General features: G+C 35.9%; 2 protein-coding genes across 2 annotated transcripts; both read left to right on the forward strand.

Annotated features, from left to right (window-relative positions):
* Positions 1–14808: 14808 nt before the first annotated feature.
* Positions 14809–18845, forward strand: LOC129419717 (extracellular calcium-sensing receptor-like). Its single transcript, XM_055174882.2, has 6 exons — positions 14809–15017; positions 15188–15476; positions 15556–16311; positions 16386–16613; positions 17339–17462; positions 17623–18845. Exons 1-6 carry the CDS (start codon positions 14809–14811, stop codon positions 18534–18536), a joined length of 2520 nt encoding a protein of 839 aa, XP_055030857.2. The 3' UTR covers positions 18537–18845.
* Positions 18846–21882: 3037 nt separating this feature from the next.
* LOC129419716 (extracellular calcium-sensing receptor-like) lies at positions 21883–25421 on the forward strand. The gene is made up of 6 exons (XM_055174881.2): positions 21883–22091; positions 22187–22475; positions 22557–23312; positions 23411–23638; positions 24209–24332; positions 24514–25421. The coding sequence occupies exons 1-6, from the start codon at positions 21883–21885 to the stop codon at positions 25419–25421; spliced, it is 2514 nt and encodes an 837-aa protein (XP_055030856.2).
* Positions 25422–27116: the final 1695 nt, after the last annotated feature.

Here is a 27116-nt window from a genome sequence, read left to right on the forward strand (position 1 = left end):
ATTGGGGCTATCGATCGACGTGGCTTTACATATCGCCTATCGGGGCTATCGATCGACGTGGGCTATCGTGGCTTTATACATAGCCTATCGGGGCTATCGATTGCTGTGGCTTATTGTGGCGTTACATATCGCTTATCCGGGCTATCGATCCACGTGGCTTTAAACATTGCCTATCGGGGCTATCGATCGTTGTGGCCTATCGTGGCTTTACACATTGCTATCGGGGCTATCGATCGTTGTGGCCTATCGTGGCGTTACATATCGCCTATCGGGGCTATCGATCCACGTGGCTTTACATATCGCCTATCGGGGCTATCGATCGACGTGGGCTATCGTGGCTTTACACATTGCCTATCAGGGCTATCAATTGCTGTGGCCTATCGTGGCTTTACATATCGCCTATCGGGGCTATCGATCCACGTGGCTTTACACATCGCTTATCCGGGCTATCGATCGACGTGGCTTTAAACATTGCCTATCGGGGCTATCGATCGTTGTGGACTATCGTGGCTTTACACATTGCCTATCGGGGCTATCGATCGTTGTGGCCTATCGTGGCTTTACACATCGCTTATCCGGGCTATCGATCGACGTGGCCTATCGTGGCTTTACACATTGCCTATCGAGGCTATTGATCGGTGTGGCCTATCGTGGCTTTACACATCGCTTTTCCGGGCTATCGATCGACGTGGCCTATCATGGATTTATACATTGCCTATCGGGGCTATCGATCGTTGTGGCCTATCGTGGCTTTACATATCGCCTATCGAGGCTATCGATCAACGTGGCCTGACGTGGCCAATCATGGCTTTACACAACGCCTATCGGGGCTATCGATCGACGTGGCTTTACATATCGCCTATCAGGCTATAAATCGACGTGGCCTACCGTGGCTTTACACATCGCCTATCGCGGCTATCGATCGACGTGACTTTACATATCGGCTATCGGGGCTATTGATCGACGTGGCCTACCCTGGCTTTACACATCGCCTATCAGGGCTATCGATTGCTGTGGCCTATCGTGGCGTTACATATCGCCTATCGGGGCTATCGATCCACGTGGCTTTACACATTGCTTATCCGGGCTATCGATCGACGTGGCTTTAAACATTGTCTATCGGGGCTATCGATCGTTGTGGCCTATCGTGGCTTTACACATTGCCTATCGGGGCTATCGATCGTTGTGGACTATAGTGGCTTTACACATCGCTTATCCGGGCTATCGATCGACGTGGCCTATCGTGGCTTTACACATTGCCTATCGGGGCTATTGATCGGTGTGGCCTATCGTGGCTTTACACATCGCTTATCCGGGCTATCGATCGACGTGGCCTATCATGGATTTATACATTGCCTATCGGGGCTATCGATCGTTGTGGCCTATCGTGGCTTTACATATCGCCTATCATGGCTACCTATCCACATATAGCCTACCGTTGCACTTTACGACGAAGCATATTGTAATTCTTATCCTATTCCTTTTGTGTGAATCAGACATTAAAGTGAATGCCTATGCCTATCGTGGCTTTATTTTTGGGGGGGTTCCAATAAATGGCTTTTATAGCTTAAGAAGTCTGATTCCTTCTTAAAAATTTCTCTTGTTTCAGGATTGACATCTCTTCAATTTCTTAGCAATCAAGCCAGTCGATCTACTTCACTTTTGGGCGTAGGCTCCGCCCCTGCCTTCAACATCAGGCAGGATCTGCCGGACTACAGCTAGACCCGGACGAAAGGCGGGGCATATGCCAAAAGAATCTTACGAGACTCAAGCATCTCTTTTATTTTGAGACTGATTCGAATTTCTGTCTTTTAATTCAACATGGAATAAATGTCATTCAAACGTTCACTTGCCTTCTGAGTCTTTATGGTAGAAATGAAAGCGTCAGCGTAAGTTCTACCAGGAAGACTCTAATACCACGTCATTCATTCATAAAATCGGCTTACCAATCACAGCTCAATGCCGACTATTTAAACGTTGAACTAACACTCTCTCCTGCTGCCCGCAGGTGTCGTAGCTGAAGTTCACCTCCATCCTCCCCACCACCACCAGGTTGTTCCCTGTTCTTTTGTCCGGGGGTAGGCTCCGCCCCTGCCTTCAACATCAGGCAGGATCTGCCGGACTACAGCTAGACCCGGACGAAAGGCGGGGCATATGCCAAAAAGAATCTTACGAGACTCAAGCATCTCTTTTATTTTGAGACTGATTCGAATTTCTGTCTTTTAATTCAACATGGAATAAATGTCATTCAAACGTTCACTTGCCTTCTGAGTCTTTATGGTAGAACTAATGTTCTCTAACACGCTTCTGAGGGCTTCACAGAACAGCTGTATTTATCCTGAGATTAAATTACACACAGGTGCACTCTATTTACTAATTAGTTAGTTATTTAGTTAGTTAGTTAGTTAGTTACCGTAAAACTGCAAATAACAGCCCGGGCTTTTATTTTCCCAAACCTATCATCACACCAGGCGTCTAAAAGAGACAGGCGTCTATAAGAGACAGGCTTTTAATTTAATTGTTCCAGCATGACAGCAGGAGGTTACCACATATTACGTTTTATTTTTAATTTGAATGTGTTTAACAAATTAGTTCGTGTAATAACAACAGTCTTAAATTATTGGCAGTATAAATAAAGCAAACAAGGATATGTTTTTTATTGGTGTTGCGTGAAATCTTACCCAGATACAACAGTGCTATTTTCTGATTGGCTATTGTGTAGCCTCTTTCTTTTTTTTGTATTGGCTCGCTCGACTAGAACTCTAGGGAAGACGGGCTTGATAGAGAGAGAGAGCAGTGCGGCCAGATACATTTTAGGCGCTGCAGCATATTAAATATGATAAATAGTGTTTCCGCGTGAGAAATACAATGTGTGGCGGGAGTGCATGCATGACAAAAGACTGAAAGCCCGGCTATTATCAGCGGCCCCAAAACACTACCGGCCCACCGGGAAAAGTCCTGACTCTCCCGATTGCCACTTCGCTACTGTCATCATCACCTCAATCCTGGCGACGAAGCTTGTTGTGTTGTCATAGTGATGAGTAAAGGAACGACTGCGTCTGTCACGTGACATCTACCGGTAAGCAAAAAAAACTTTAGCGTGTTCAATCTGCACCATAGAACTGTCTTAAACAGACTATCTGACGAGTTTTAGAAGATTAAATACAACCCGAAACTAAAAAACAGACCAGGCCTTTATTTGAGACAGGCGTTTATTTACCCAAACCTGTCGTCACATAAGGCGTCTAAAAGAGACAGGCGTCTATTTGGGACTCGGCTATTATTTGAAGTTTTACGGTAGTTAAAGTTTATTTCGGTCAATTTCAAAAAAAAGAAAAGAAAAAAAAGACAATTTACAAGCAAACATAAACACAAACATTAAATTGCAATATAAACAATTATTTAAAAAAAAGAAAAGGTTGACCGAAAAGGTACTGGCTGAAGCGTATGCTTATTACGCCAATCCTTTTTACATATCATTTGTTTTACACACAACACAAAGACCCAAATTCATCTTACATGTAATGACTAAAAGAAAAGAAACTAAGTTTGATTTGCTTTATATAGTGTAATCTTTTTTTTTTTTATAATTTCTTAAATCTACTAATGGATTTGCAAATTTTCATCTCGTCATCGAGGCTATTCCACAGTGTAACTCCTTGAACTGACAGACTTCTTTGTTTAACATTAGTACTAATTCGGGGTTTACTTAACATAAGAGTTCCTCTAAGATCATAGGAGATTGATTTCATTTGAAACAAGTTCTGGACACAGTCAGGAAGTTTATTATTTATTTTTTTAAACATTATTTTAACTATTTTGAATTCCACAAAGTCATCAAATTTTAATAAATTGGAATTTGTAAATAACTTGTTGGTTGGGTGAAGATAATCTGTTTTATTTATAGTCCGTATAGCACGTTTTTGGAGAATTACAATTGGTTTTATTATTGTTTTGTATGTATTTCCCCAAATCTCTACGCAATAAGTCATATACGGCAGTATTAGAGACTGGTAAAGTATTTTTAAGGCCTTTAAATCAAGAATATGTTTTGTTTTAGACAAAATAGCCAGAGTCTTAGAAATCTTTGACTTTATGTAAGTTATGTGGGGTTTCCAACTAATCTTATGATCAATAATGACCCCTAAAAATTTAATTTAATTTACCATTTCTAGTTCAAAATTGTCAATTCTAATATCGACGTTTGTATTTATTTGTTTGTTACTAAATAACATAAATTTAGTTTTATTTAAATTTAATGACAGTTTATTTACATCAAACCATTTTTTTAACATTTTCATTTCTGCTTCCACTATGTCCAGAAGCCGTCCCAAATTTTGATTTGAACAAAACAAAGTTGTATCATCTGCAAATAAAACACAATTTAATTGAGTAGACACATTACAAATATCATTAATATATAATAAAAATAACTTTGGTCCAAGGACTGATCCTTGTGGAACCCCACAAGTAGCCCTCTGTAGGTCAGACCTGCCATAGATAAATTGCACAAACTGAAATCTATTCCTGAGATAGTCACTAATCCATCTTAATGCAACACCCCTAATACCATATATTTCAAGTTTTTTTAATAATATTTTATGGTCAATGGTGTCGAATGCTTTTTTCAAATCTATAAAAATTCCATCTGAATGATTTTTATTTTCTATTGCAGAGGTCAGTTTTTCAACAAGCTCTATTACAGCCATTTCTGTGGATCGATTTGCTTGAAAACCATATTGATGATCACTTAATAGTTTATATTTTTTAATGAAACTATCTAATCTCATTTCAAATAGTTTTTCTAATATTTTTGAAAACTGTGAAAGAAGAGAAATTGGTCTAATTTGAAAGTAAATGGCTGTCACCATTTTTGAAAATAGGGATAACTTTAGCTATTTTCATATTGTCCGGAAAAACTCCAGTTTGGAGAGATAAATTGAAAATATAGGTTAATGGTTTAACGACAAATGTTATAACTTCCTTAACTATTATGTGACTTCTGAAGGAAGTTGGTTTCACAGGATTTTAGTTAGGGAATTAGAGTAAAGGAGGCTGAATACAAATGCACGCCACACCTTTCAGATACTTATTTGTCAAAAAATTGGACACTATTTATCATTTTCATTCCACTTCATAAATATGTGCAACTTTGTTTCAGTCTATTTCATAAAATCCCAATGCAATACATTTTTTTTGTGGTTGTAACATGTCAAAATGTGGAAAAGTTCGGTGGATATGAATACTTTTGCAAGGCACTGTATCGATGTGATCATAGCAGCCATAGAAATTATAAAGCTGGGCCAATTAGACACTGTAAAGCAGTTTCAGAGACTGCTAGGGCTCATGGCAGCTGCTTCCAGCGTGATACCTGCTGGTCTGCTGCATATGAGGTCTCTACAGTGGTGGCTAAAGACCAAGATGTTTTCCCAGAGGGGCAACCCATTTCACATTATCAAAATCACGCTTCTGTGTCTGCAAGCTCTGGTGATGTGGCAAAAGCCTTGGAATCTGTCCCAAGGCCTGCGTTGGGGGTGGCGCTGACAACAGACCCATCCCTCACAGGTTGGGGTGCAATTCTAAAAAGCCTAGAGGGCCAAAATTGCTAAAAAAAAACATTATCGCTATGGCACATAAACTGCTTGAAGATGATGGCAGTATGGTTTGGGCATTTCCTTCCAGACGTAGGGGGGGGGGGCTCATGTGCTTGTCCATACAGACAACACATCAGTGGTTTCTGTAGGTCTGCAATCGCCCCAGGGATGGTGAAGGCCTTTTTTACCCAATGCCAGTATATGTGCCTAAGGTATTAAACAATGTCCCAAGGACCATTGTTCTGCAGGCCTTTTGTCCTCCCCGATTGCAGACCAAGGAAAACTAAATTCAGTGTGTCCTTTGCAAGCAGCTTGAGTTCCCTCGAAAGGGAACATCTCAGGTTATATATGTAACCTTGGTTCTATAAGAAGGGAATGAGACATAGTGTTGCTATGATGATGCAGCGTCTTGTTTCCTTCTCGTAGAATCAGGGTTACATATGTGACCTGAGATGTTTTTTGTCTTTGTCAGACTGTCTTGTTTGTTTGAACTAGCATTGCTGATCTATAAAGTTAAGTTTTCCTTTTTGTTTTTCTTGTTTAACCTTTTAGTTGTTACTTTTTTATTTAGTTTTGTCCTTTGTTTTGTTTCATTGTGTTTTTCTTTGTTGTACTTTGCCAACTCATCTCGTCCTCTTCCCTGCCCTTTGTCTGTCCACCCTCTCCAGTCCAGCATAGCCTTGCTGCTTCTCCAGTTCTGCTCTTGTCACCTAGGTCTGCTAGTCGTTTCTCTGCTGGCGTTGCCTCATAGTCAGCTCTGACTGGGTCTGGGTTCTCCGCTGGTCATTTGCCTGGTCTTTCCATCCATCCATTTGCTCATGGGTTTCTGGCAGAGCTCTGTGATAACATTTTTATTGCTTCTCTGTCTTATTAACCCTTTGAGGTCTAAGGGGTTTTAGGGCCCTGGGAAAGTTTTGACCAGCAATGACATTTGTGACATGTATGTACATGTTTGTATTTTTGAGAGACAAAAAATATTTATTTGCACTACCATTCACTTAAACTTCTGTCATTGTCATTTATTTGCTCTACAGATTCTAACTACCATCTAATGTCATGTATATGTCATTTTATCTGTATTTTTGAATTAAGAGAATTGATTTACATCGTCTGTTAAGGAACCAACGCTGGACTTGATACCAAAACTCTTTCTGATTAACTTTCCTGGTGAAACATCTGGAAATTGAATTGCTGGTTTTGCTCTAAATTTTGTAACAAAAGTTGTGTTAATGCTTAGCCATATGAAAAAATACTGTAGTATTCTTTGGTATTTACTATAGTAAACTGTAGTAAACTGTAGTAAATTATAGTATATTATACTATTTACTACACATACCATAGTATTAACTATAGTAAACTGTAGTAAGTACCATAGTATACTTTAGTTCTTACTAACAATCATGACAATAAAGCATTTCAGATGTATATAAGAAGACTGCATTTGTCACTTTAGCAATGAAAGACCACTCAGTAGATGTACTTATGAGACTTAATACATTAAACAACTTACACTACACTATATATGCTAGCTTTGTGGAGGCCATTGTGTGTTATAATTCATCTGTAATACTCTTAAGAGTTATAATAACAAATAGGTAAGTATTATAATGTATTAAAACATAATGAGATGATACAACATATAAGGCATTATGCCTGCATTATAATGCATTGTATAATGCAATAATCCCCTTTACAATGCATTATTAATACCAGCTTCATAGAAAGTGTTACCTAAATGTATTAAAAATGTAAACCATTAAAGCAAATCTTAAGCAATTATGAATAACTCTCAAGGTAACATTGTTTTTCCAACTGCCCTTTATGTGTATTATTTCCACAAAATAGTTTTAATTCTAATGATATGAAATATGAATTATTAAATTAAATATAAAATATATTATAAATATATATATTTGGTTAATTTTAGGGGTTTTGGCTGATTAAGGCCTGATTAAAATTGATGTGAACAACCTTTCAAAATAAAATCTGATTTGAACATAAAGTTAGATTTAGGTCACATTTAGCTGCAGTAGGCATTATAAATTTTTATATAAAAGCATATTTTTGTTCTAAAGTACAATGCATCTCTGACCTCTGTGTGTTTGACCTTGTCATTACACTTGTTATTACATTTTCGGTTAAAGAGACAGGGGCTGCCAAACAATAATTAAGTATGAGCCACTCAATCCCTAAAGTAAAGAAATGAGCAATCAGAGTAGTCTTAAGGGTTGCTTGGTATTGTTTTTGTGAACAAGTCAACACAAGGTATCATTTTCATGTTCTAATCAATGATCCCCTATAACCATGATTTAATTGGATATGAGAGGTCTGCTTTACACCACTCGCAACTAATTGAATCGTGGTTTAGAGCGAACGTGATGGGGCTCTACCTGTCCAATTTACCATTGTCCTCAGGGTTTAGGGTAGGTGTACAACAGCCTCTTAGACAAGTGCTGACAAGTAAGTGTTTCCATCTCAAGTGATTAAATAAGAACCTTAGGTGTTATTCTGTAAAGCAACAACAATGCATTACATCATAATTAATTAACAGCATGACTAAGCATGCTAGGCAGATGAGTGAATTGTGGGATCAAAAGCTGACAACAGGTGTCCTGAGAATCCAAAATCTCAATCAAAACACAATTAATGACTGAGCTTCTCTGGAAAGGTTGGACCCAAAGGGAGAAACTCCCTAAACAAAGCCTTGTGTAACCTCATTGACATTTATCTGTTTCTTTTGTTCTAGTTTTTAAATAGTTATTATTATGTTTTTAAAACACAAAAAGAAAACAGAAGCTATTTCACAGCATAACAATAACAAGACTTCTACAATGGATGTAGCTTTTCCGACAACATCCACATTCATTGTTCTAACCACTCCTTATTTTTGAGTCCAGTAACCGTTTCACTTTTGTTAATCTATAAAAAAATATATATTTTGTAGAATGTTTATGGTGAATATAAAGGAATAAGATGTTTATACAGTTAAACTAGTTTGTATAATCAAAAAAACAAATTTAAAAAAGTTAACATAAAAAAAACTTAATAAAACCAGTAATGAGACAAGAATGGTGTTATCATTGCCTCTAGATTTATTCAAGCATGGAAACTAGTAAAGCTAATGTTGGTGTTAAATCACAAGAGGGCACTGCAGACCTGAACAGCAGGCAAATACACTGAATGGCAGAGCCAGAAAAAAATATTATATTGAGCAAAGACAGGCAGAACAGAAAAGGAGGTCAATAGGGTCCCAATAATATTATTATTAACTACTGAGAAAATAAAAAAACATATATTAGTTTCACATATTTGCTTTGTTCTTTTGTTTTGCTTAGTTAAAGATTGTGTCAAGTAAAGTCTGAGCTATCAATTGCAATCATGTGAAAAACCTTTGATGCACTGATTTATGTTTCTGCTGGTGAATGTTAATTTTGGTGTTAATATTTTCTAATTATAATAATATTTTTAATATTACAAGTAAACATTATAAATAAATATTTTCTGATTTTCTAAAGACAGAACTGTATTAAAAATGTTTTTAAAATAATGTTAAATAATATTTTTGTGACTATGACGTGTGTCGAAACTGTAACTACAAAAAATGGATACATTTGTATGCTGCATTTCTAAAAACATTGAGGAAATTGCAGACAGTCTGAGTTATCCGAAACGTGAAGCTTTAATACACATAAGAGTGAGGCCCTGTCTGACCAAAGAAATATCATGAAGAATTCATAAAGTATGGTCCACCTGCTCTAATGTCATCAACTTAGACCATCTAACTGTTTAACTAAGTGCTTGACCATTAAAGTATGACATCGGAAAGCACTTGTGTTAAAAAAATATAGACTTTATTATTGCTTTGCTAGAGCTGTCCAGCTATAGAACATTCAATGTGAATAGTCATATCCACTTTTAGGCCACAGATTAAGCTTTTGCGATCCCAATAGCAGGTTTAAACCTTACTTTGTTAACTTTGTTTTGTTTATTGTTTGTGTATACTGTAATAGTGAGGGTTATGAGTATCAATGGATCTTACTTTATGGGTTGTTTGCAAGATTATTTTGGTTGTTAAATTGGAAAAAGTCACTGTCCTGTCAAAACAGTATAATGTGGTATATGCTTTTAATCATGGGCAATGACTACAACAGAGTTATTAACACATTGAGCAATTTTTTTAAATTTTATTCTCTCCATTTCTCTTGTGCATTTCTTATGTGATGAGAAACTTGTACTGTAATTGATTAAAAGTTTATTGTTTCTGGTTCTGCTGTTTTAAATAAAATAACAGTATGTAATGCAGATAGAAAACAAATAGAGATAAATAAAGATCAAACGAGATAATAAGAAAAATCACAAAACATGAAAATCAACAAAGTTTTTAATTTAGTTTAGTTTTCAGTAAGATAAACATGTTTGTAACTTCAGAATGTTTGTGGGCAGAAGGTCAGGGTCAAGCTGAAGTGACAAGCAGAAATGCAAGCCTGATGACTTGATCTTTGACATGATTCAACCTGAATAACAGGCTGATGCAAAAGCTCCCGTGGCTTTTAATCGCCCGGGAGCAAATTTAATAGGTGTTTTCACAAAGAGGAAAAACACATAAGAAATTGTTTAATTAAAGCACAGCTGGAAGCTATACCTTATTAATATCATCAACACGTTAAGGGCAAAAACTGTAATAAACAAGTAAGCCACAGAAAAACATATGATGCAACATATTGTTTACTTAGATGCCATTATTTCTATGTTTATTTTTGGTGTGAAATGTCACAAAATACAGTACATACATATGTACATAAAATACATATCAGACATTATATTTGAATGAAATCTTAATAAATTTAGAATATAAAATGTTTCATTTATTAGCAAGAGCATGCATGTTATTTAATTAGAGAAGAAACATGTAGAAGAAAAATAATGATGACTATATTTTCTGTTGATAAGTAAATAAGTATTTACTGATTAATAAGTCATATGTATGGCCACTGACCTAGGTTAGTTTTTACATATTTTAATTTCTTAAAAGACAAGGACCCTGGTAAAATGATCATTTGAAAAGTTAAATAGTGACCCTGAACATTTTAGGTATTTGAAAGAAGGTATAAGATGGCCTACACTGTAAAATTTTGGTTTGACTTAAAATATTGCTTCATTTGGTAACACCTAAAAAAATTATGTGTATAATTGTTTAAACATATAAGTTGGAACAACTTGTTTTTTTAGGTGTTACCAATTGAAGTATTTTTTAAAGTCGATCCAACTTTTACTTTTACACTGTAAATGACTGGTGGGTCAACCCATTTGTGAGTTTATTTGCACATAATGCCAAATTGACCTACATTTATCACTATTTGATATTTGAACAGTACACTATCACTGGAAAAATCTTTGCTGCCTTAAATATTTTTGTTGAATCAACTCAGATTTACAAGTCATGTCAACTTATTATTATTTGTCTTGACAAGAGATGAGTTGCTACAAGTTATAAAATGAAGTTGATTTTTTTAACAACTTCTCTGTAGTCAAGATAAATAAAAGTAAGTTTAAATGACTTGTAAATCTAAGCTGATTCAAAATAAATAAATAAATAAATAAATAAATAAATAAGGCAGCAAGGAATTTTTTACATAATAAGTATTATGTATAATGTATAATGTATTCACATTGCTCAGGAGTGAACATCAAAGCCATTCACAACTGAAACAGTGCTGACAAATCACACATGGGCAAAAATCTTTAAAAGGAAATGTACCTTTTTAGAATATAGCACAGGAACAAACATTAGTTTTTAAACATTTTAACACATTGTCAAAAAATATCTACCTATTGTTGTCACTTTTGATAGCTATTACCAGAATTAAAAAGGCCTTTTTAAGACTATAATTGGCTCTTTAGTCCTTTTCAAATATCTACTTGAATACAATATTTACAAACTTGATTCAAATGCTATAATAACATAATTGCTGGATCGATTTTTATAGAAGTAAAAATCAGTGGTTGGACCTACAAAAATAAAATGTTAGATAGTGATATTGTACAGTATATCAGTGATCGATAGACAGGTTCAACCTAAACACATTACAGTTTGAAATAATGAAAAGAAGTGGAACAAATGAGCAAATCACACATTTTAGCCTTTACACTTAAACAGGTTATATGTGCTTTGGCTTTGTTTTTCCCCGCTGTGCCAGGTTATATCACATTTACTGTATATAATCCAATATATCTTATTTATGTGGAACTATTCACCATTTTAGCCAAACTTTGTTTAACAATTCTAAATATTTGCCTCAAAATGTTAAACAATCCTTTTTAATCCTGGGTAATAGAGAAACCTTTTATGGGAAAGCACCATCAATGTCCTAATAAGAAAAAATAGATTTTTTGTCTGTACATATGCTACATATGGACAATGTCACAGCTAGAGGACAGTTTGTTTAAGGTTAGGACATTCTGGACATAAGGAGCCTGCTGTCAAAAAGTGTAAAGAAAGGGTACAAAAGCTGTCACTAGGGTGGTACTTTTTCAAAACATACACATTTGTACCTAAAGAGTTCATATTATCACAAAGGTTCATACTGTATTGGTGCCTCACATTTCTGTACCTAAATGGTACATAAAATTATCTTTTTAAAATGGTACTGCCCTAGTGACAGCTTTTGTACCTTTATTTCTGAGAGTGCATTTGTTTGAAAGAAAGTGAATAGTTTACATTTGATAAACACTTTTTGTCGAAAACTGGTGAATATTCAGAAACTGTTTCTTTATTACCACTTACCACTGTGGCTCTTATTAAGGCCGGAAATACAGAACTTTCCTTCCTGATTCTCTTTTCATGGTTAACTTTTTGAGCTTGATGGTGATCAGTGTGTGTGGGGGGGGGGGTGTAGTGACAAGCAGAAACAAGGCCTGAGGAATTGAATTGTGACATGTTGCAACCTGAAAAACTGGCTGATGCAAAGGCTTCACTAGCATGTATGCACTTGGGAGTTTAATTAATAGGTGTCCCTACAAACAAGACCAGCAAATGGGAAACCTATTAATTAAAACATAGCCTGAAGCTACAGAATAATTGCGTCATGAACAGCTGAAGGGATTTAAAAAATTGTAAACAACTAAGATCAAATATGATGCAACTGTTTTTGACTTTGTGAAGTTGTTTTTGTTTCTAAAATGTAACTCTCTGTATCTCATTCAGGCCTCACAAAAATATATTTCATCTTTGAAAAGATAATCAAATCAAATAAAAAAGATGGTATAGTATATATAAAGTAGTGAGCAGTAATTGTAAAAAATCTTTGCTGCCTTATAATTTATTTTTTGTTGTTCAATCAAGTCGAATTTACAAGTAATTTCAACTTACTATTATTTGTCTTGACAAAAGATAAGCTGCTGCAGCTTATAAAATATAGTTAAAATCGTCAACTTCATTTTATAAGTTATAACCACTCTATCTCTAGTCAAGATAAATAATAGTAAGTTAAAATGCCTTGTAAATTTGAATTGATTGAACGAAAACTATTAAGGCAGCAAAAAATATGTGCAGTACACTGCACTTTCATGTATATGTTGTTTACCTAAATTTTAAACTAACATTTTAAGCAACATGTCCGTGGATCATGCCATTCTGTTTCTATTCAGTACATTGATTTAAGTAAACCATTGCAGAGTAATGTGAATATAGATCATGGATCTCTACTCCTTCTTCAAGTAAAAGCCGCAGTTCTACACTTTTAGCATCCAAATTCGCAGGTCAGAGTTCACCACATTTGCACTTTGGAATGCTCCGAAATGCAACTTTTTTGCATTTAGATTCTGTTTAACTGTATTTCACTATCACTACATTGTCATAACTACATCATGCCTCTCGAAAAACAATGCATGGTGTGCATGTGCATCTAAGTGGGTAAATATAGTTGAAATATTTGCAAGTATGTTGTAAGTGACATACTTCTTGCTGCCTTGGTGTCGTTGTGACCCACAAAAGCCACATTTATGTGATCAGCTCTTCTGACCAAACATACAGTTTAGGTTTGATCTAAATCGTCCAATGCACACAGAAGATAGTATAGAGACACTTTTTCTTTCTTTCTCTCTTTCATTTTTTGCCTTTCCAGGGCAACATTGAGATATCAAAAATCTTTGCAATTTAGCATCTTTTAGCAATTTAGTTTTGACATACTGTAATATTGATCAAGTTTGAAGCACTTGAATCCCCTATGAGGAGTATTTACTGTAAAAGTTTACATGCAATGCAGTTTTTAAAGTTGTTTGGTTTGGTGAGAACAATTTAGTTACCAATTTGCCCTATCACTTTAGTCAATTTGCCCATCCATGGCCATGTCTAAGCTTTTGCCCTGTCTGTTGTACGCGACACACTTCCTGCTTTTAATAGGTGATGCTATGACCGAATGTTATCAGACTCTATGAGCAAATATAAATCTCAAGTTTCATCGAAATCACTCAATGCATGTAGAAAATCCAAATTTCACTATCAATTGATTGGCTCAATGAGATCGTTGTGATCAGATCCCATGACTAAACTTTACTTTAACTCTTTCCCTGCCATTGACGAGTTATCTCGTCAATTAAAAGAAAACATTTGCATTAAAAAATGTGTTCCTGATGAATTTTTATGTTAATCTGCAATTCCGCAAAAAAAACCTAAAGCCAAAACATTATTTACTAATTTTAAACCTTGTGTATGTTTTGATAATCGTTCTGATTCTGATTTCTAATAAAATTCCTTTACAAAAATGCAATTATTTCAGCTTTTTGCTAAAAAAATATTTTTAAAGAAAAATACCCATATTTAAGAGTTTATAAGCAGAGAAAAAAATAGATAGGATGAAACTTTTTCCCCGTTTTGTTAGTTTATTTGTTTGATTTATTGTTTGTTTGAAAGCAGAGGGTATGTTATTTCATTTGATAAATTTGTGTTTATATATTTTTAAAATAAAATTTTCATGGAAGGCATTTTGTGAAACTTTTGTGAAAAAAAATGCTGGTGAGCAACTTTTCAAAAAATGGTTGGCGGGGAATGAGTTATTATATATTCTAGCCTTGCTTGACCTTGCATACAGTATGTCCTGCCCTATAAGGTTTCTGACTGGATTCACAATCGTTCATGCGTGATAATTGTGCATATAAAACAAATGCTAAAACTGTATAAGGTCAATTGCATTAGAAGTTGATCTCAGTTTTTGGGATGCTTATCTTGCTATACAGACTTCTGCTTATCTGTCATCTTCATGCAAAGGCAGAAAATGCTCTTTGCCAAATGATGGGAGACCACAAGTACCCGCTGCTGTCTAAGAATGGAGACCTAACTATTGGAGGACTTTTTGCAATCCACAGTAAAGAAACATTATCTTCATTTGAGTTTTCACAGAAACCTCAGCTTCTCTCATGCTCCAGGTTTGTTATATTGAAAATAGTGATTACATAATGTATTTCAAACTAATTTGTAATAGCAACATGACATCTTGATTTACATGATTTATAATGTAAATAAAATTGAACTTTTCTTTAAATTTCTGTGCAATTATTTGTTTGCTATTTAGCCTACTGGTTTCATGTTTTCACAGTGTGAATCTAAGAGATTTTCGGCTGGCTCAAATCATGATCTTTGCCATCGAGGAAATTAACAGAAGTGGAAATTTGCTCCCACATGTTTCTATTGGTTATAAAATCTTTGACACTTGTGCTTCAAGACTGTCTTCTATGAGTGCAACTATGGCAGTAATGAATGGTCAGGAGTTTGCAGCAGGAGAAAGATGCAATGGTCAGTCTCCTATACATGCCATTATAGGGGAAACAGAGTCCTCAGCCACAGTGATTTTGTCCAGAACTACGGGACCTTTTAAAATTCCAGTGGTAAGAGACAATAACAGTAAATGATTGACACAATTTCAAGCCTGATGACTGTTTCATTGTTTTTTTGTGCTTTTTTTAGGTAAGTCACTCAGCCACATGTGAGTGTCTCAGTAATAGGAGAGATTACCCTTCATTCTTCCGGACTGTTGCTAGTGATTATCACCAGAGCAGAGCTCTTGCATACATAGTCAAACACTTTGGCTGGACTTGGGTTGGAGCTGTGAACAGTGACAATGATTATGGAAACAGTGGAATGGCCATATTTCTGAATACAGCACAGGAGGAGGGGATTTGTGTAGAGTACTCTGAGAAATTTTACAGAACAGAGCCTGAAAAACTCCTAAAAGTGGTTAACAGAATAAAACAAGGCACAGCTAAAGTGATTGTTGCATTTATTTCAGTTTTTGAGATGGGACTACTAACTGAACAGCTATATATTCAGAACATTACAGGCCTCCAAATGATTGGCGTGGAGGCATGGATAACAGCAAAGAGTTTGATCGCACCAAATAGTTTTCGTGTGCTAAGAGGATCACTGGGGTTTGCAGTGAGAAAAATTAGTGTTGAAGGTTTTTCAGATTATGTTTTAAGATCATTTTGGGACACAGCTTTCCCATGCTCTCATAGAGATACCATTTCATCTAAAGATGAATTTAATTGCAGCACATATCAAGATTTACTTGTGCTAAAACATTACAATGAAGATGTACCAGAACAAAGATTTGCAAGCAACGTCTACAAAGCAGTGTATGCTGTGGCTCATGCACTACACAGTCTGCTGAAGTGCAAAGAACAAGAAGGTTGTGAGAAAGGCTTGACAATACAACCACAGCAGGTAAAAAAAAGAGAGAAACTGAATGCTTATGTATGCTTATGCATTAATGACTGGTAAAATGATTTTTCTGTCAGGTCGTCGAGGCCCTTAAAAAGGTCAATTTTACCGTAAAGTTTGGAGATAATGTTTGGTTTGACAGCACTGGTGCTGCTGTAGCCCCTTATGAAGTTGTGAACTGGCAGCAGGACTCAGATGGATCAATCCAGTTTAAAGCAGTGGGTTACTATGATGCCTCATTGCCCCCTAACCAGCGCTTTGTACTTAACCCTGAAAACATAATCTGGGCTGGGGGACAACTGAAGGTAAATGACTATATCCTGTTGTCCAACAATCTAAATTCTGCTGGGTTATTTTTAACCCAATGCTGGGTAAATATTAGACAGAGCACATGTATGTTTAATAAATATACCTAAGTTGGGTTGTTTCAACTCATGGTTGGGTTAACAACATCATCTTAGTATAGGTTTATTTGTATAAGCCAACATGTGTTATGTCCAATATTTACCCAGCATTGGGTTAAAAACAACAGAATTTATAGTTAAGTTATGGGGGCAGTTTCCCGGACAGTGATTAGACTAGTCCTAGACTAAAATAAATGTAAGAGCTGTCCAAACCGAAAACAACTTGCACTGACATATCTTAAAATGCATCAGTGCCCTTTCTTTTGCCTCAAAATACACACAAGTAATGTTTTTAGTAAGGCATGTTTGTTTCCTAATTAATCTAAGGCCTAGTCCTGGGTTAAGCTAATTCCTGTACGGGAAACCACCCCATAAACTACTAGATGCTCCCTAATTATTGTGTGAGGATATAATTATATTTAAATTGAAAGTAGTAATTATGAAAAATTAAGAGTGATTTTCAGTTTGGTCAAGTGAAAAATGACAGAGTGTGTTACAGGGAGTTTTTGAGATTCTCAATACTAATCTGCACTCCAGTTGCACATTTTGATAATTTTAATACAATATACAACACCATGTTCTCAATAGTAGATTTCAGTCTTTTTAGTATTTAATATGTTTTCCAGAAGCCAAAATCTGTGTGCAGTGAGAGTTGTCCTCCAGGCACTAGGAAGGCCGCACAGAAAGGAAGACCTGTCTGCTGTTATGACTGTATTACATGTGCAGATGGAGAAATCAGTAATGAGACAGGTAAACTTCAGACCATCTTAAAAATCCAAAGAAAACTGGCAAGCTGCATTTTCTGTGTTCTCCTCCTTCTGTTCAAGATGCAGTTTTATTTTCAAAGAGTTCATAATTAAAATATTTTTCTTTTTGTCTCTAACTACAGTGATCACAACTTCCTTTCCAGATTCAAATAACTGCCAGCAGTGTCCAGGGGAATACTGGTCTAATACTGAGAACACTGAATGTGTGTTAAAGGCTGTAGAGTTTCTGTCATTCACAGAAGTTATGGGTATAGTGTTAGTCTTTTTCTCTCTGTTTGGAGTAGGATTAACTTTGGTCTTGGTCATTCTGTTTCACAGTAAGAAGGACACTCCCATAGTAAAAGCCAACAACTCAGAGCTGAGCTTCCTGTTGCTCTTCTCGCTGACTTTGTGTTTTCTCTGTTCACTTACTTTCATTGGTCGCCCCACTGAGTGGTCCTGTATGTTGCGTCACACAGCGTTTGGGATCACTTTTGTCCTCTGTATCTCCTGTGTTCTGGGGAAAACAATAGTGGTGTTAATGGCATTCAAGGCCACACTTCCAGGAAGTAATGTCATGAAATGGTTTGGGCCTGCACAACAGAGACTCAGTGTTTTTGCTTTTACACTTATACAAGTTCTTATCTGTGTGCTTTGGCTAACAATATCTCCTCCTTTTCCCTATAAAAATATGAAATATTATAAGGAGAAGATCATTCTTGAATGCAGTCTGGGTTCTACTATAGGTTTCTCTGCTGTGTTGGGTTATATTGGCTTCCTGGCTGTCTTATGCTTCATTCTGGCTTTTCTGGCTCGGACGCTGCCTGATAACTTCAATGAAGCTAAATTCATCACATTCAGTATGCTCATATTCTGTGCTGTATGGATCACATTTATCCCATCTTATGTCAGCTCTCCTGGAAAATTTACTGTAGCTGTGGAGATTTTTGCCATTTTAGCATCAAGCTTTGGTTTACTATTCTGCATATTCGTACCTAAATGTTACATAATCCTGTTTAAGCCTGAACAAAATACAAAGCAACATTTGATGGGAAAAACATCATCAAAACCCTATTGAGATGTTAACTAACAAATGCAACCTTATAGTAGAGTGTCACCCTCATTAATTGTGAATAATCATTAATAGCTTTGTTTTTTCTTAATAAAGTAAGACCTCGGATTTTGTACTTTATTAGACATAGACAAACATTAAACAAAGCAAATTTACACTAAATACACCATAATGATTTTACACTTCAGAATATATTGGGTAATATGAACTTGTTAAAACGCTGGATATGAATAGTTTGTCATTATTTGTCATAAAAAGCCTGTTATACTGCACTTTGTATATATGAGAAACATCACCGCAGATATTCAATATAAAAAAAAAATTATATACCCCAATGGAAGCTTGTGACTTCTCTACCAAAGTGGTGGTTAAATTAAAAATATGTGTTTGGAGCGTCATGTGTGTTGCTCATTATGTCAAAATATGTGTTCGATGCGTCACTTTAACCATGTGCATTATGCGTCTTGTCAAAAAATGTGCCTGCTGCACACGCATCGAAAAGATTTATGATAAAAGAGAAGCTTGTGTTAACAAAATACTCGCAAGACACTTAAACTTAACACTAAACTCTGATTACACATGAGATTAAGCAAGCATCTGGCAAACACGAGCATCTCTTTTATCATAAACCCCTTCGTAGCCTCTGCAGCAGGCTAATACTTGTATTTTGACATCACGCGTTATGCACATAAGTTTACATGACGCGCCAAACACATATTTTGAAATGACAAGCCACACACATGACGGGCTACATACATGTGACAAGCTTCGCATTGTGTGCCCTTAAAAAAGAAGTCACCGGCCACCACTGCCCCACCATCTGATATGTTTACAGTCTTAAGTATGAACTATATGGGAAATTACAAATATGCCTGACCTTTACCGCCTGTTTTCTGTGTTTGTTTATTTATTTGTGTACTGTCTTACACTAGTTTTGTTTAATTATTGTTACTGCTTTAATTTCTTCACACCATAAATATGAAAGATTTTCAAATGGCTCAAGTCCGATCTTTGTCACTGAGGAGGTTAACAGAAGTGACAAGCATAATAAAACCAGGCTTTGCAAAATTGGTTGTTGTGTTTCTTACTGGATTTGACACAGTCAGAACAAAAATGTTGTAAAAAAGGCCTGACAATACAACCAGGAACATGAAAATTAGATTAATGAAAGAAATTTTAAAATTTAGGATTAGAAAAAAACTAACCTTACTTTTGTTTAACAGTTGTAAAATATTATCGGTTCTAAAAATTATTCTTTTCACAGTACAGATGGGAGATTCAGAAATGATTGATGCAGAAAAACAAATCTCAAGGACTGAAAAACAGGCTGATGCAAAAGCTCCTGTGGCATGTACATGCCCACAGGCAAATTTGACAGGTGTTTCCAGAAACATAAATAAGAAAACGTTTAATTAAAGCACATTTGGAAGCCTTGCTACATTAATTTAATCTGAAGAGATGAAACTTAATAACAAAAACAATGAGCAAACACATGATGCAACTGACTCTTATGTCACGTGATCATTTGATTGTTTATGTTTGGCCTTTTAATGTTGGAAGTATAATTTTAAATACATTTTATATCTAAGTGATACACTTTTAAAACACATCATGTTGTGCAACCGAAGCACCAAAAACAGGCACTGATGTGCAAAGATGTTTCACATGTGTAAAAGATGATGTGAATAAACTAGTCCTCATACATTTTATACACAAACTATGATCAAGTGAATCAAAATATATACAATTTAAATATAATGTGCATGTAAATTGATAATTAAGTGCAATTATTTGCCTTAATTGAACAGTTTTGGCATGTCTTAATAGATTTTTTAATATTACTGATTGTACTATGCATATTTACAGTATGTTAACTCTCAGCATGTATAATGTGTGTATCTCAGTGTAACACTTGCCAAGCACCAAATGCAAGTAAAATTTAGTATAATGTATTTTAATGTAGTATGATGTGATATTGTATGTGTTTTATGTAATTTATTGTTTGTCATTTAATATTGTAATTCTGTAACAACATCTTGCCCAGGGACTGCAGATGCAAATAAGCTCTATAGCTAACTCTGGCACAACATTGTTGTTGTGCGTTGTCCCTGTACAAATAAAAAATAAAAACAGCGCTGGTGAGTATGAAATGGTCGGCCGAGTCCGAGTCAAAACCGAGTCTTTGAAGTGTTGAGACTGAGTCCGTTGGTTTTCAAATACAGTCGAGACCGGGTCCTTTAGGAGTCGAGACCAAGACCATAAAAACATGTCAGTTTTCATATTCATGATTTAATTTCACCCCAGTTTATAATCAACAGTTAGGCCTACAGACTAAGCTAGATTGGGAATTGTTTAGAGGAGCAGTCTTAACGTCTTAATATGGACTATGACTTTACTATCATAAAAAATTCCCTACCACATGCATCATTTTCTGCCTATTTTTCTAGAGATAAATAAACGGCTCTGATGGCAGTATCTTTGCATTGCACCATGTGATGTCATTTTTAAATAATGCCCGTCAACATTGCATTTTATTATTATTGTTGTTAAAATGCATTGGTCTCGAGGACTCGGTCTGAAATTACGAGTCCTTCTCCTCCCACTGTGGTCCGAGACAGAGTCAAGACCGAGTCTTTGAAGGAACAAGTCCGAGACGAGTCTGAGAAAGCAGAAATCGAGACTCGAGTACTTCATCACTTCTGGCAAGTTTATGAAACAGTGTCTATTGCCAGTTGACCAGTGATGGGCAGCAAATAATGTTTGAAGTTGAAAATGTTTAGGTTAATGTTAATTAAAATGTACCAAGATTAATAAATCCTGTGGAAGTTTTATTTATTGTCTCTTCAGGTTAACTAATGTACATAGTTAAATAATGTTAATATATAATGTTCATGTTATTGCATAGTAATACCTAAATATGTTTAGATAATAACTATATAAAATAAACTGTTTCATGGCCAGTACAAAATATTTTTGGCTAGTAAATTTTCTCAAGTCATCGACCATGTGCAGATGTGGCAAAAAGTTAGTTTTAGGGCCTATGTGTAATGTTTTATGCATGTTAAGTATCAACAGCTCATTTGTTCTCAGCATGTCAGACGTGTCCAATAGAAATACTTCAATAGATACTTATACACTCTATATACATACATTTATATACAGTAGATACTGGGTAATCCAAATCTAAGTGTGCAGTTTTAGACTCTATAAAAAAGTTCCCTGTCTTTGCACATGCTTTGCCCTGTGAGATCACTTCCTACGTTCTTAATCAATCATCCTTTGTCTATAAAAACACCAGTATTGCATTGAGTCAGATGCAATGTTGAAGCTGCAGCTAAACTCAATCTTTAGGATGCTTATCTTTATTTACCCACTCTTCCTTTTCCATCAACTTCACGCAAAGGCGGAAAACACACTTTGCCGAATGATGGGAGCCCCTAAATTTCCACTGCTGTCTAAGGATGGAGACATAACTATTGGAGCTCTTTTTTCAATTTACAGTAAAGAAACATTATCTTCATTTGAGTTTACAGAAAAACCTCGGCTTCTATCATGCTCCAGGTTAGTTACATTGGGAACCTGAAAGCATTAGGGCAGAAACTTAACATAAATGTGTGGTGTTATTTACTGTAGCCTTCGGTTTTTTGTTTTCACAGTGTGAATCTAAGAGATTTTCGGATGGCTCAAATCATGATCTTCGCAATTGAGGAGATTAACAGAAGTGAAATATTGCTCCCAAATGTTTCAGTTGGCTACAGAATCTTTGATACATGTGGATCAAGACTGTCTTCTATGAATGCAACAATGGCATTGTTGAATGGCCAGGAGTTCGCATCAGGAGACAGATGCAATGAACAGCCTCCTATACATGCTATTATAGGGGAGTCAGAGTCCTCTGCCACAGTGATTTTGGCCAGAACAACAGGACCTTTGAAAATTCCAGTGGTAAAATGCAATAACAGAAAACATTTGACACAAATACCAGATTGATGACTGTTTCACTATTTCCTGTGCTTTCTTTTTCAGATAAGTCATTCAGCCACATGTGAGTGTCTCAGTAATAGGAAATATTACCCTTCATTCTTCAGGACTATTGCTAGTGATTATCACCAGAGCAGAGCACTTGCATACATAGTCAAACACTTTGGCTGGACTTGGGTTGGTGCTGTGAACACTGACAATGATTATGGAAATAATGGAATGGCCATATTTCTGAATACAGCACAGGAGGAGGGGATTTGTGTAGAGTACACTGTAAAATTTTACAGAACAGAACCTGAAAAACTCCAAAAAGTGGTAAACATCATAAAACAAAGCACTGCAAAAGTCATTGTTGCATTTCTCACCAGTTTTGAGATGAACAATCTACTTGAACAGCTATATATTCAGAACATTACAGGACTCCAAATGATTGGCGTAGACGCATGGATAACAGCAAAGAATTTGATCACACCAAAGAGTTTTCATGTGCTTGGAGGGTCATTGGGGTTTGCAGTAAAGAGGCTTGATATAGTAGGATTTGCAGACTATGTTATAAAAGCATTCTGGGACACATCTTTTCCATGCTTACATGGAGCTGAGAGTTCATCTCAATATATATTAAACTGCAGCAGTTATCAGGATCTACTTATGCTGAAAAATTACAATGAAGATGTGCCTGAACATAGATATTCAAGTAATGTCTACAAAGCAGTGTATGCTGTGGCTCATGCACTACACAATTTGCTAAAGTGCAGAGAGCAAGAAGGTTGTGAAAAAGGCCTGACAATACAACCACAGCAGGTAAAACAAATAAGTAGAGAAATAAAAAAATATATATATTTCATTTATGACGATAACATGATAAAATGACTTAATGATAATATTCCATCTTTTTTAAGGTGGTTGAAGCTCTGAAAAATGTGAATTTTACAGTAAAATTTGGTGATAATGTGTGGTTTGACAGCAGTGGTGGTGCTGTAGCCCAGTATGAAGTTGTGAACTGGCAGCAGGACTCAGATGGATCAATCCAGTTTAAAGCAGTGGGTTACTATGATGCCTCATTGCCCTCTAACCAGCGCTTTGTACTTAACCCTGAAAACATAATCTGGGCTGGAGGACAACTGGAGGTAAACTCTTTCCCTTTCCCAGATGCATAACATTAGAAAAAATCTACACAGGCTCATTAAATTGCATACATTTCTGCATAATCGGAAATACGTAGCTCCTGGTACACATCGCTGGATCTTTCTAGTGTCTACTAAAGGCACTGAGGCACTTGTTTTTTTCCCTCAGTTTTACTGTATGCAGGTTCGTTCAAGTTTACAAAGCAGACATACTGAACATTATTTGCATAGAAAGCATAGTGGTGACTTACAAAAGGGACAACAATGCATGATCCAAATACATCTGGATGCTTTAGTGTAATGCATATGGCACAAATCTACTTTACAAAGATGAGCAGGTTTTAATTTGTGTATGTCTCTGATTTGTAACTTTTAAAAATCCTAGGTCAAAACAGAACAAATAAACATACACCTAAAGTGGACAGTCCGTTGAATGATGCAGCGATATGTAACAGGAGCAACATATTTGATGCTGAAATGTAGGCAGAGGTACATTATGCGAGTTAGCCTGGGTTGAAAACAATAACACATACTTTTTAAAAATTCTATGTATAATGTGTATTTTTTATGTAGCGGCCCAGGTCTGTGTGCAGTGAGAGTTGTCCTCCAGGCACTAGGAAGGCCGCACAGAAAGGAAGACCTGTTTGCTGTTATGACTGTATTACATGTGCAGATGGAGAAATCAGTAATGAGACAGGTAAACTTCAGCCCATCTTAAAAATGCAAAGAAAATTTGCTAGTTGCTCTTTTTGTATTATCCTCTTTTTGTTCAGGATGCAGTTTCTTAATGGAGTTCATAAATAATAATAATAATAATAATAATAATAATAAAACAATACTGTTGTCTCTAACTATAGTCAGCACAACTTCCTTTCCAGATTCAAATAACTGCCAGCAGTGTCCAGGGGAATACTGGTCTAATACTGAGAATACTGAATGTGTGTTAAAGGTTGTAGAGTTTCTGACATTCACAGAAGTTATGGGTATAGTGTTAGTCTTTTTCTCTCTGTTTGGAGTAGGAATAACTGTACTGGTGGCCATCCTGTTTTACAGTAAGAAGAACACTCCCATAGTAAAAGCCAACAACTCAGAGCTGAGCTTCCTGTTGCTCTTCTCATTGACTTTGTGTTTTCTCTGTTCACTTACTTTCATTGGTCGCCCCACTGAGTGGTCCTGTATGTTGCGTCACACAGCGTTTGGGATCACTTTTGTCCTCTGTATCTCCTGTGTTCTGGGAAAAACAATAGTGGTGTTAATGGCATTCAAGGCCACACTTCCAGGAAGCAAGGTCATGAAATGGTTTGGGCCTGCACAACAGAGACTCAGTGTTTTTGCCTTTACACTTATACAAGTTCTTATCTGTGTGCTTTGGCTAACAATATCTCCTCCTTTTCCCTTTAAAAATATGAAATATTATAAGGATAAGGTCATTCTTGAATGCAGTCTGGGTTCCACTATAGGTTTCTCTGCTGTGTTGGGTTATATTGGTCTTCTGGCTCTCCTCTGCTTCATTTTGGCCTTTCTTGCTCGAACGCTGCCTGATAACTTCAATGAGGCTAAATTCATCACATTCAGTATGCTCATATTCTGTGCTGTATGGATCACATTTATCCCATCCTATGTCAGTTCACCTGGAAAATTTACTGTAGCTGTAGAGATATTTGCTATTTTAGCATCAAGCTTTGGTTTACTATTCTGCATATTTGCACCTAAATGTTACATTATCCTGTTTAAGCCTGAACAAAATACAAAACAACATGTCATGGGAAAAACACAAACTAAATAAAATATCATGACTGTTATAAAATTGCAGTAGTTTTCTTGATTTCTAATACAATATGACCAAATGTAATATTTTCTCCCTTGTTATTCTATTAAAACAAACTTTCAGTAGAAATTCATACAGTATTAGTCACACAGTGTTGTGAACTTGCAGGCCTACAGTATATCTTCTATAGGAGTAGACATCTCTCACATTACATCTGAACATCTCCATATAGATAAATTACAACATATACTGTAGAACGTTTTGCCATCTAATTAAATATTATGTTATTTGTTAAAGGTAATTCATGTCTAGCTTGATCTTATTGAGATCACCTATGAAACTTTAGAGGAGACAAATGTGAGTGTGTAAGATGTTGTCTCAGGAGACAAGTGTGGGAAGCAGGAGACTGAACCAAAAGTCTCCATTTGATGTTAAAGTAAACTAATTTATACCTATGGGCAGAAATAACCTTTCTGCTACTGTTCTGGCCATCTTTGTGAGTTTTCTGTTAATTTTGGAAGTTGTTTGTGACCAGTCAGACTGAAGTGACTAAAGCGAAAACACAAAGCATAAGAATTTTGACCTGTTGCAACCTGTTAAGCAAGCTGATGCAAAAGCTCCAGTGGATTGCACTTACCCTCAAGCTAATTTGAAAGGTGTCTCAGGAAACGTGAACACAAGTAGCAAACTGTTTAATTAAAGCATGGCTGGCAACAACATATTTTTGTTATGATTATACACAAAGGCAATGAACAAACACATGATGCAACCAGTGAGGTAAATCAAGTGTAATTAATCAAGTGTAATTAATTTATTTTTGTAAATGTCACAAGTGTAATTTAAATTACATATCATGCTTTATAATAAATTTATTATAACAAAATATTATAAGCAGAAAGGTTTTTAAGGATTTTTTTTGTTGAGAGACTTAGAATTAAACATGTCTCATAGTGTACTCCCACTCAGGCCATTCCAGGTCTATATGACTTCATTTCTTCAGCTGAACACAAATGAGGTTATATTCAATATTATCCTGACTCTTCTTAGCTTTGTAATGGCATTGAATAGTGGTTAACCCTATTTTAACAATCACAGTCTATAAGGGTGTGTCCAAATCCACTTTTGCTAATTTAACGCCGGAAAATGGTTTGTGCGGCTAGCGGACAGTCTTAAAGGGTTGTTCCTATTCTCGTAATAAGTAATGGGTGTGTTTGGGTGTAACGTGCAATTAACCAATGAGAGTCACAGTTTAAAAACAAAGTTTTATTACACAAAAATTTTAGAATAATTAGTGGGAGCATTTAATACAGATTTATTATGATTACTAAACTCCACAGCAACCTTTGCTCCCTGAATTTAAAGTAGATACTATAATATGCATACACACGCAGGCCAACCAGATCCACGCACGTGCTTGTGTGTTTGTCTTGATGCTTAGCACATATTGTTGATGACAAAGTTCTGCCAGAGCAGAGTAGCCTAACGTTCGCGGACCATTGTTACAAGGTCCTCACAGCACTAAAAACAAACCTTATGCCTGTGGATCAAGCCCGTCCACAGTGCTGGTAGTCTGACTCACTGATTTTAATGCGTTACTTAAAAAAAAATTCATTGCATGCGTTTACGCTGACAGCCCTAGTTTTAACATTAAATGAAGTTTTAAATGTAGGTTTGAGCTCCTTTCCAGGATAGCAAACCAAGTTCGTTTACCAT

This window comes from Misgurnus anguillicaudatus, chromosome 15, assembly GCF_027580225.2.
Source record: "Misgurnus anguillicaudatus chromosome 15, ASM2758022v2, whole genome shotgun sequence".
Lineage (NCBI taxonomy): Eukaryota > Metazoa > Chordata > Actinopteri > Cypriniformes > Cobitidae > Misgurnus > Misgurnus anguillicaudatus.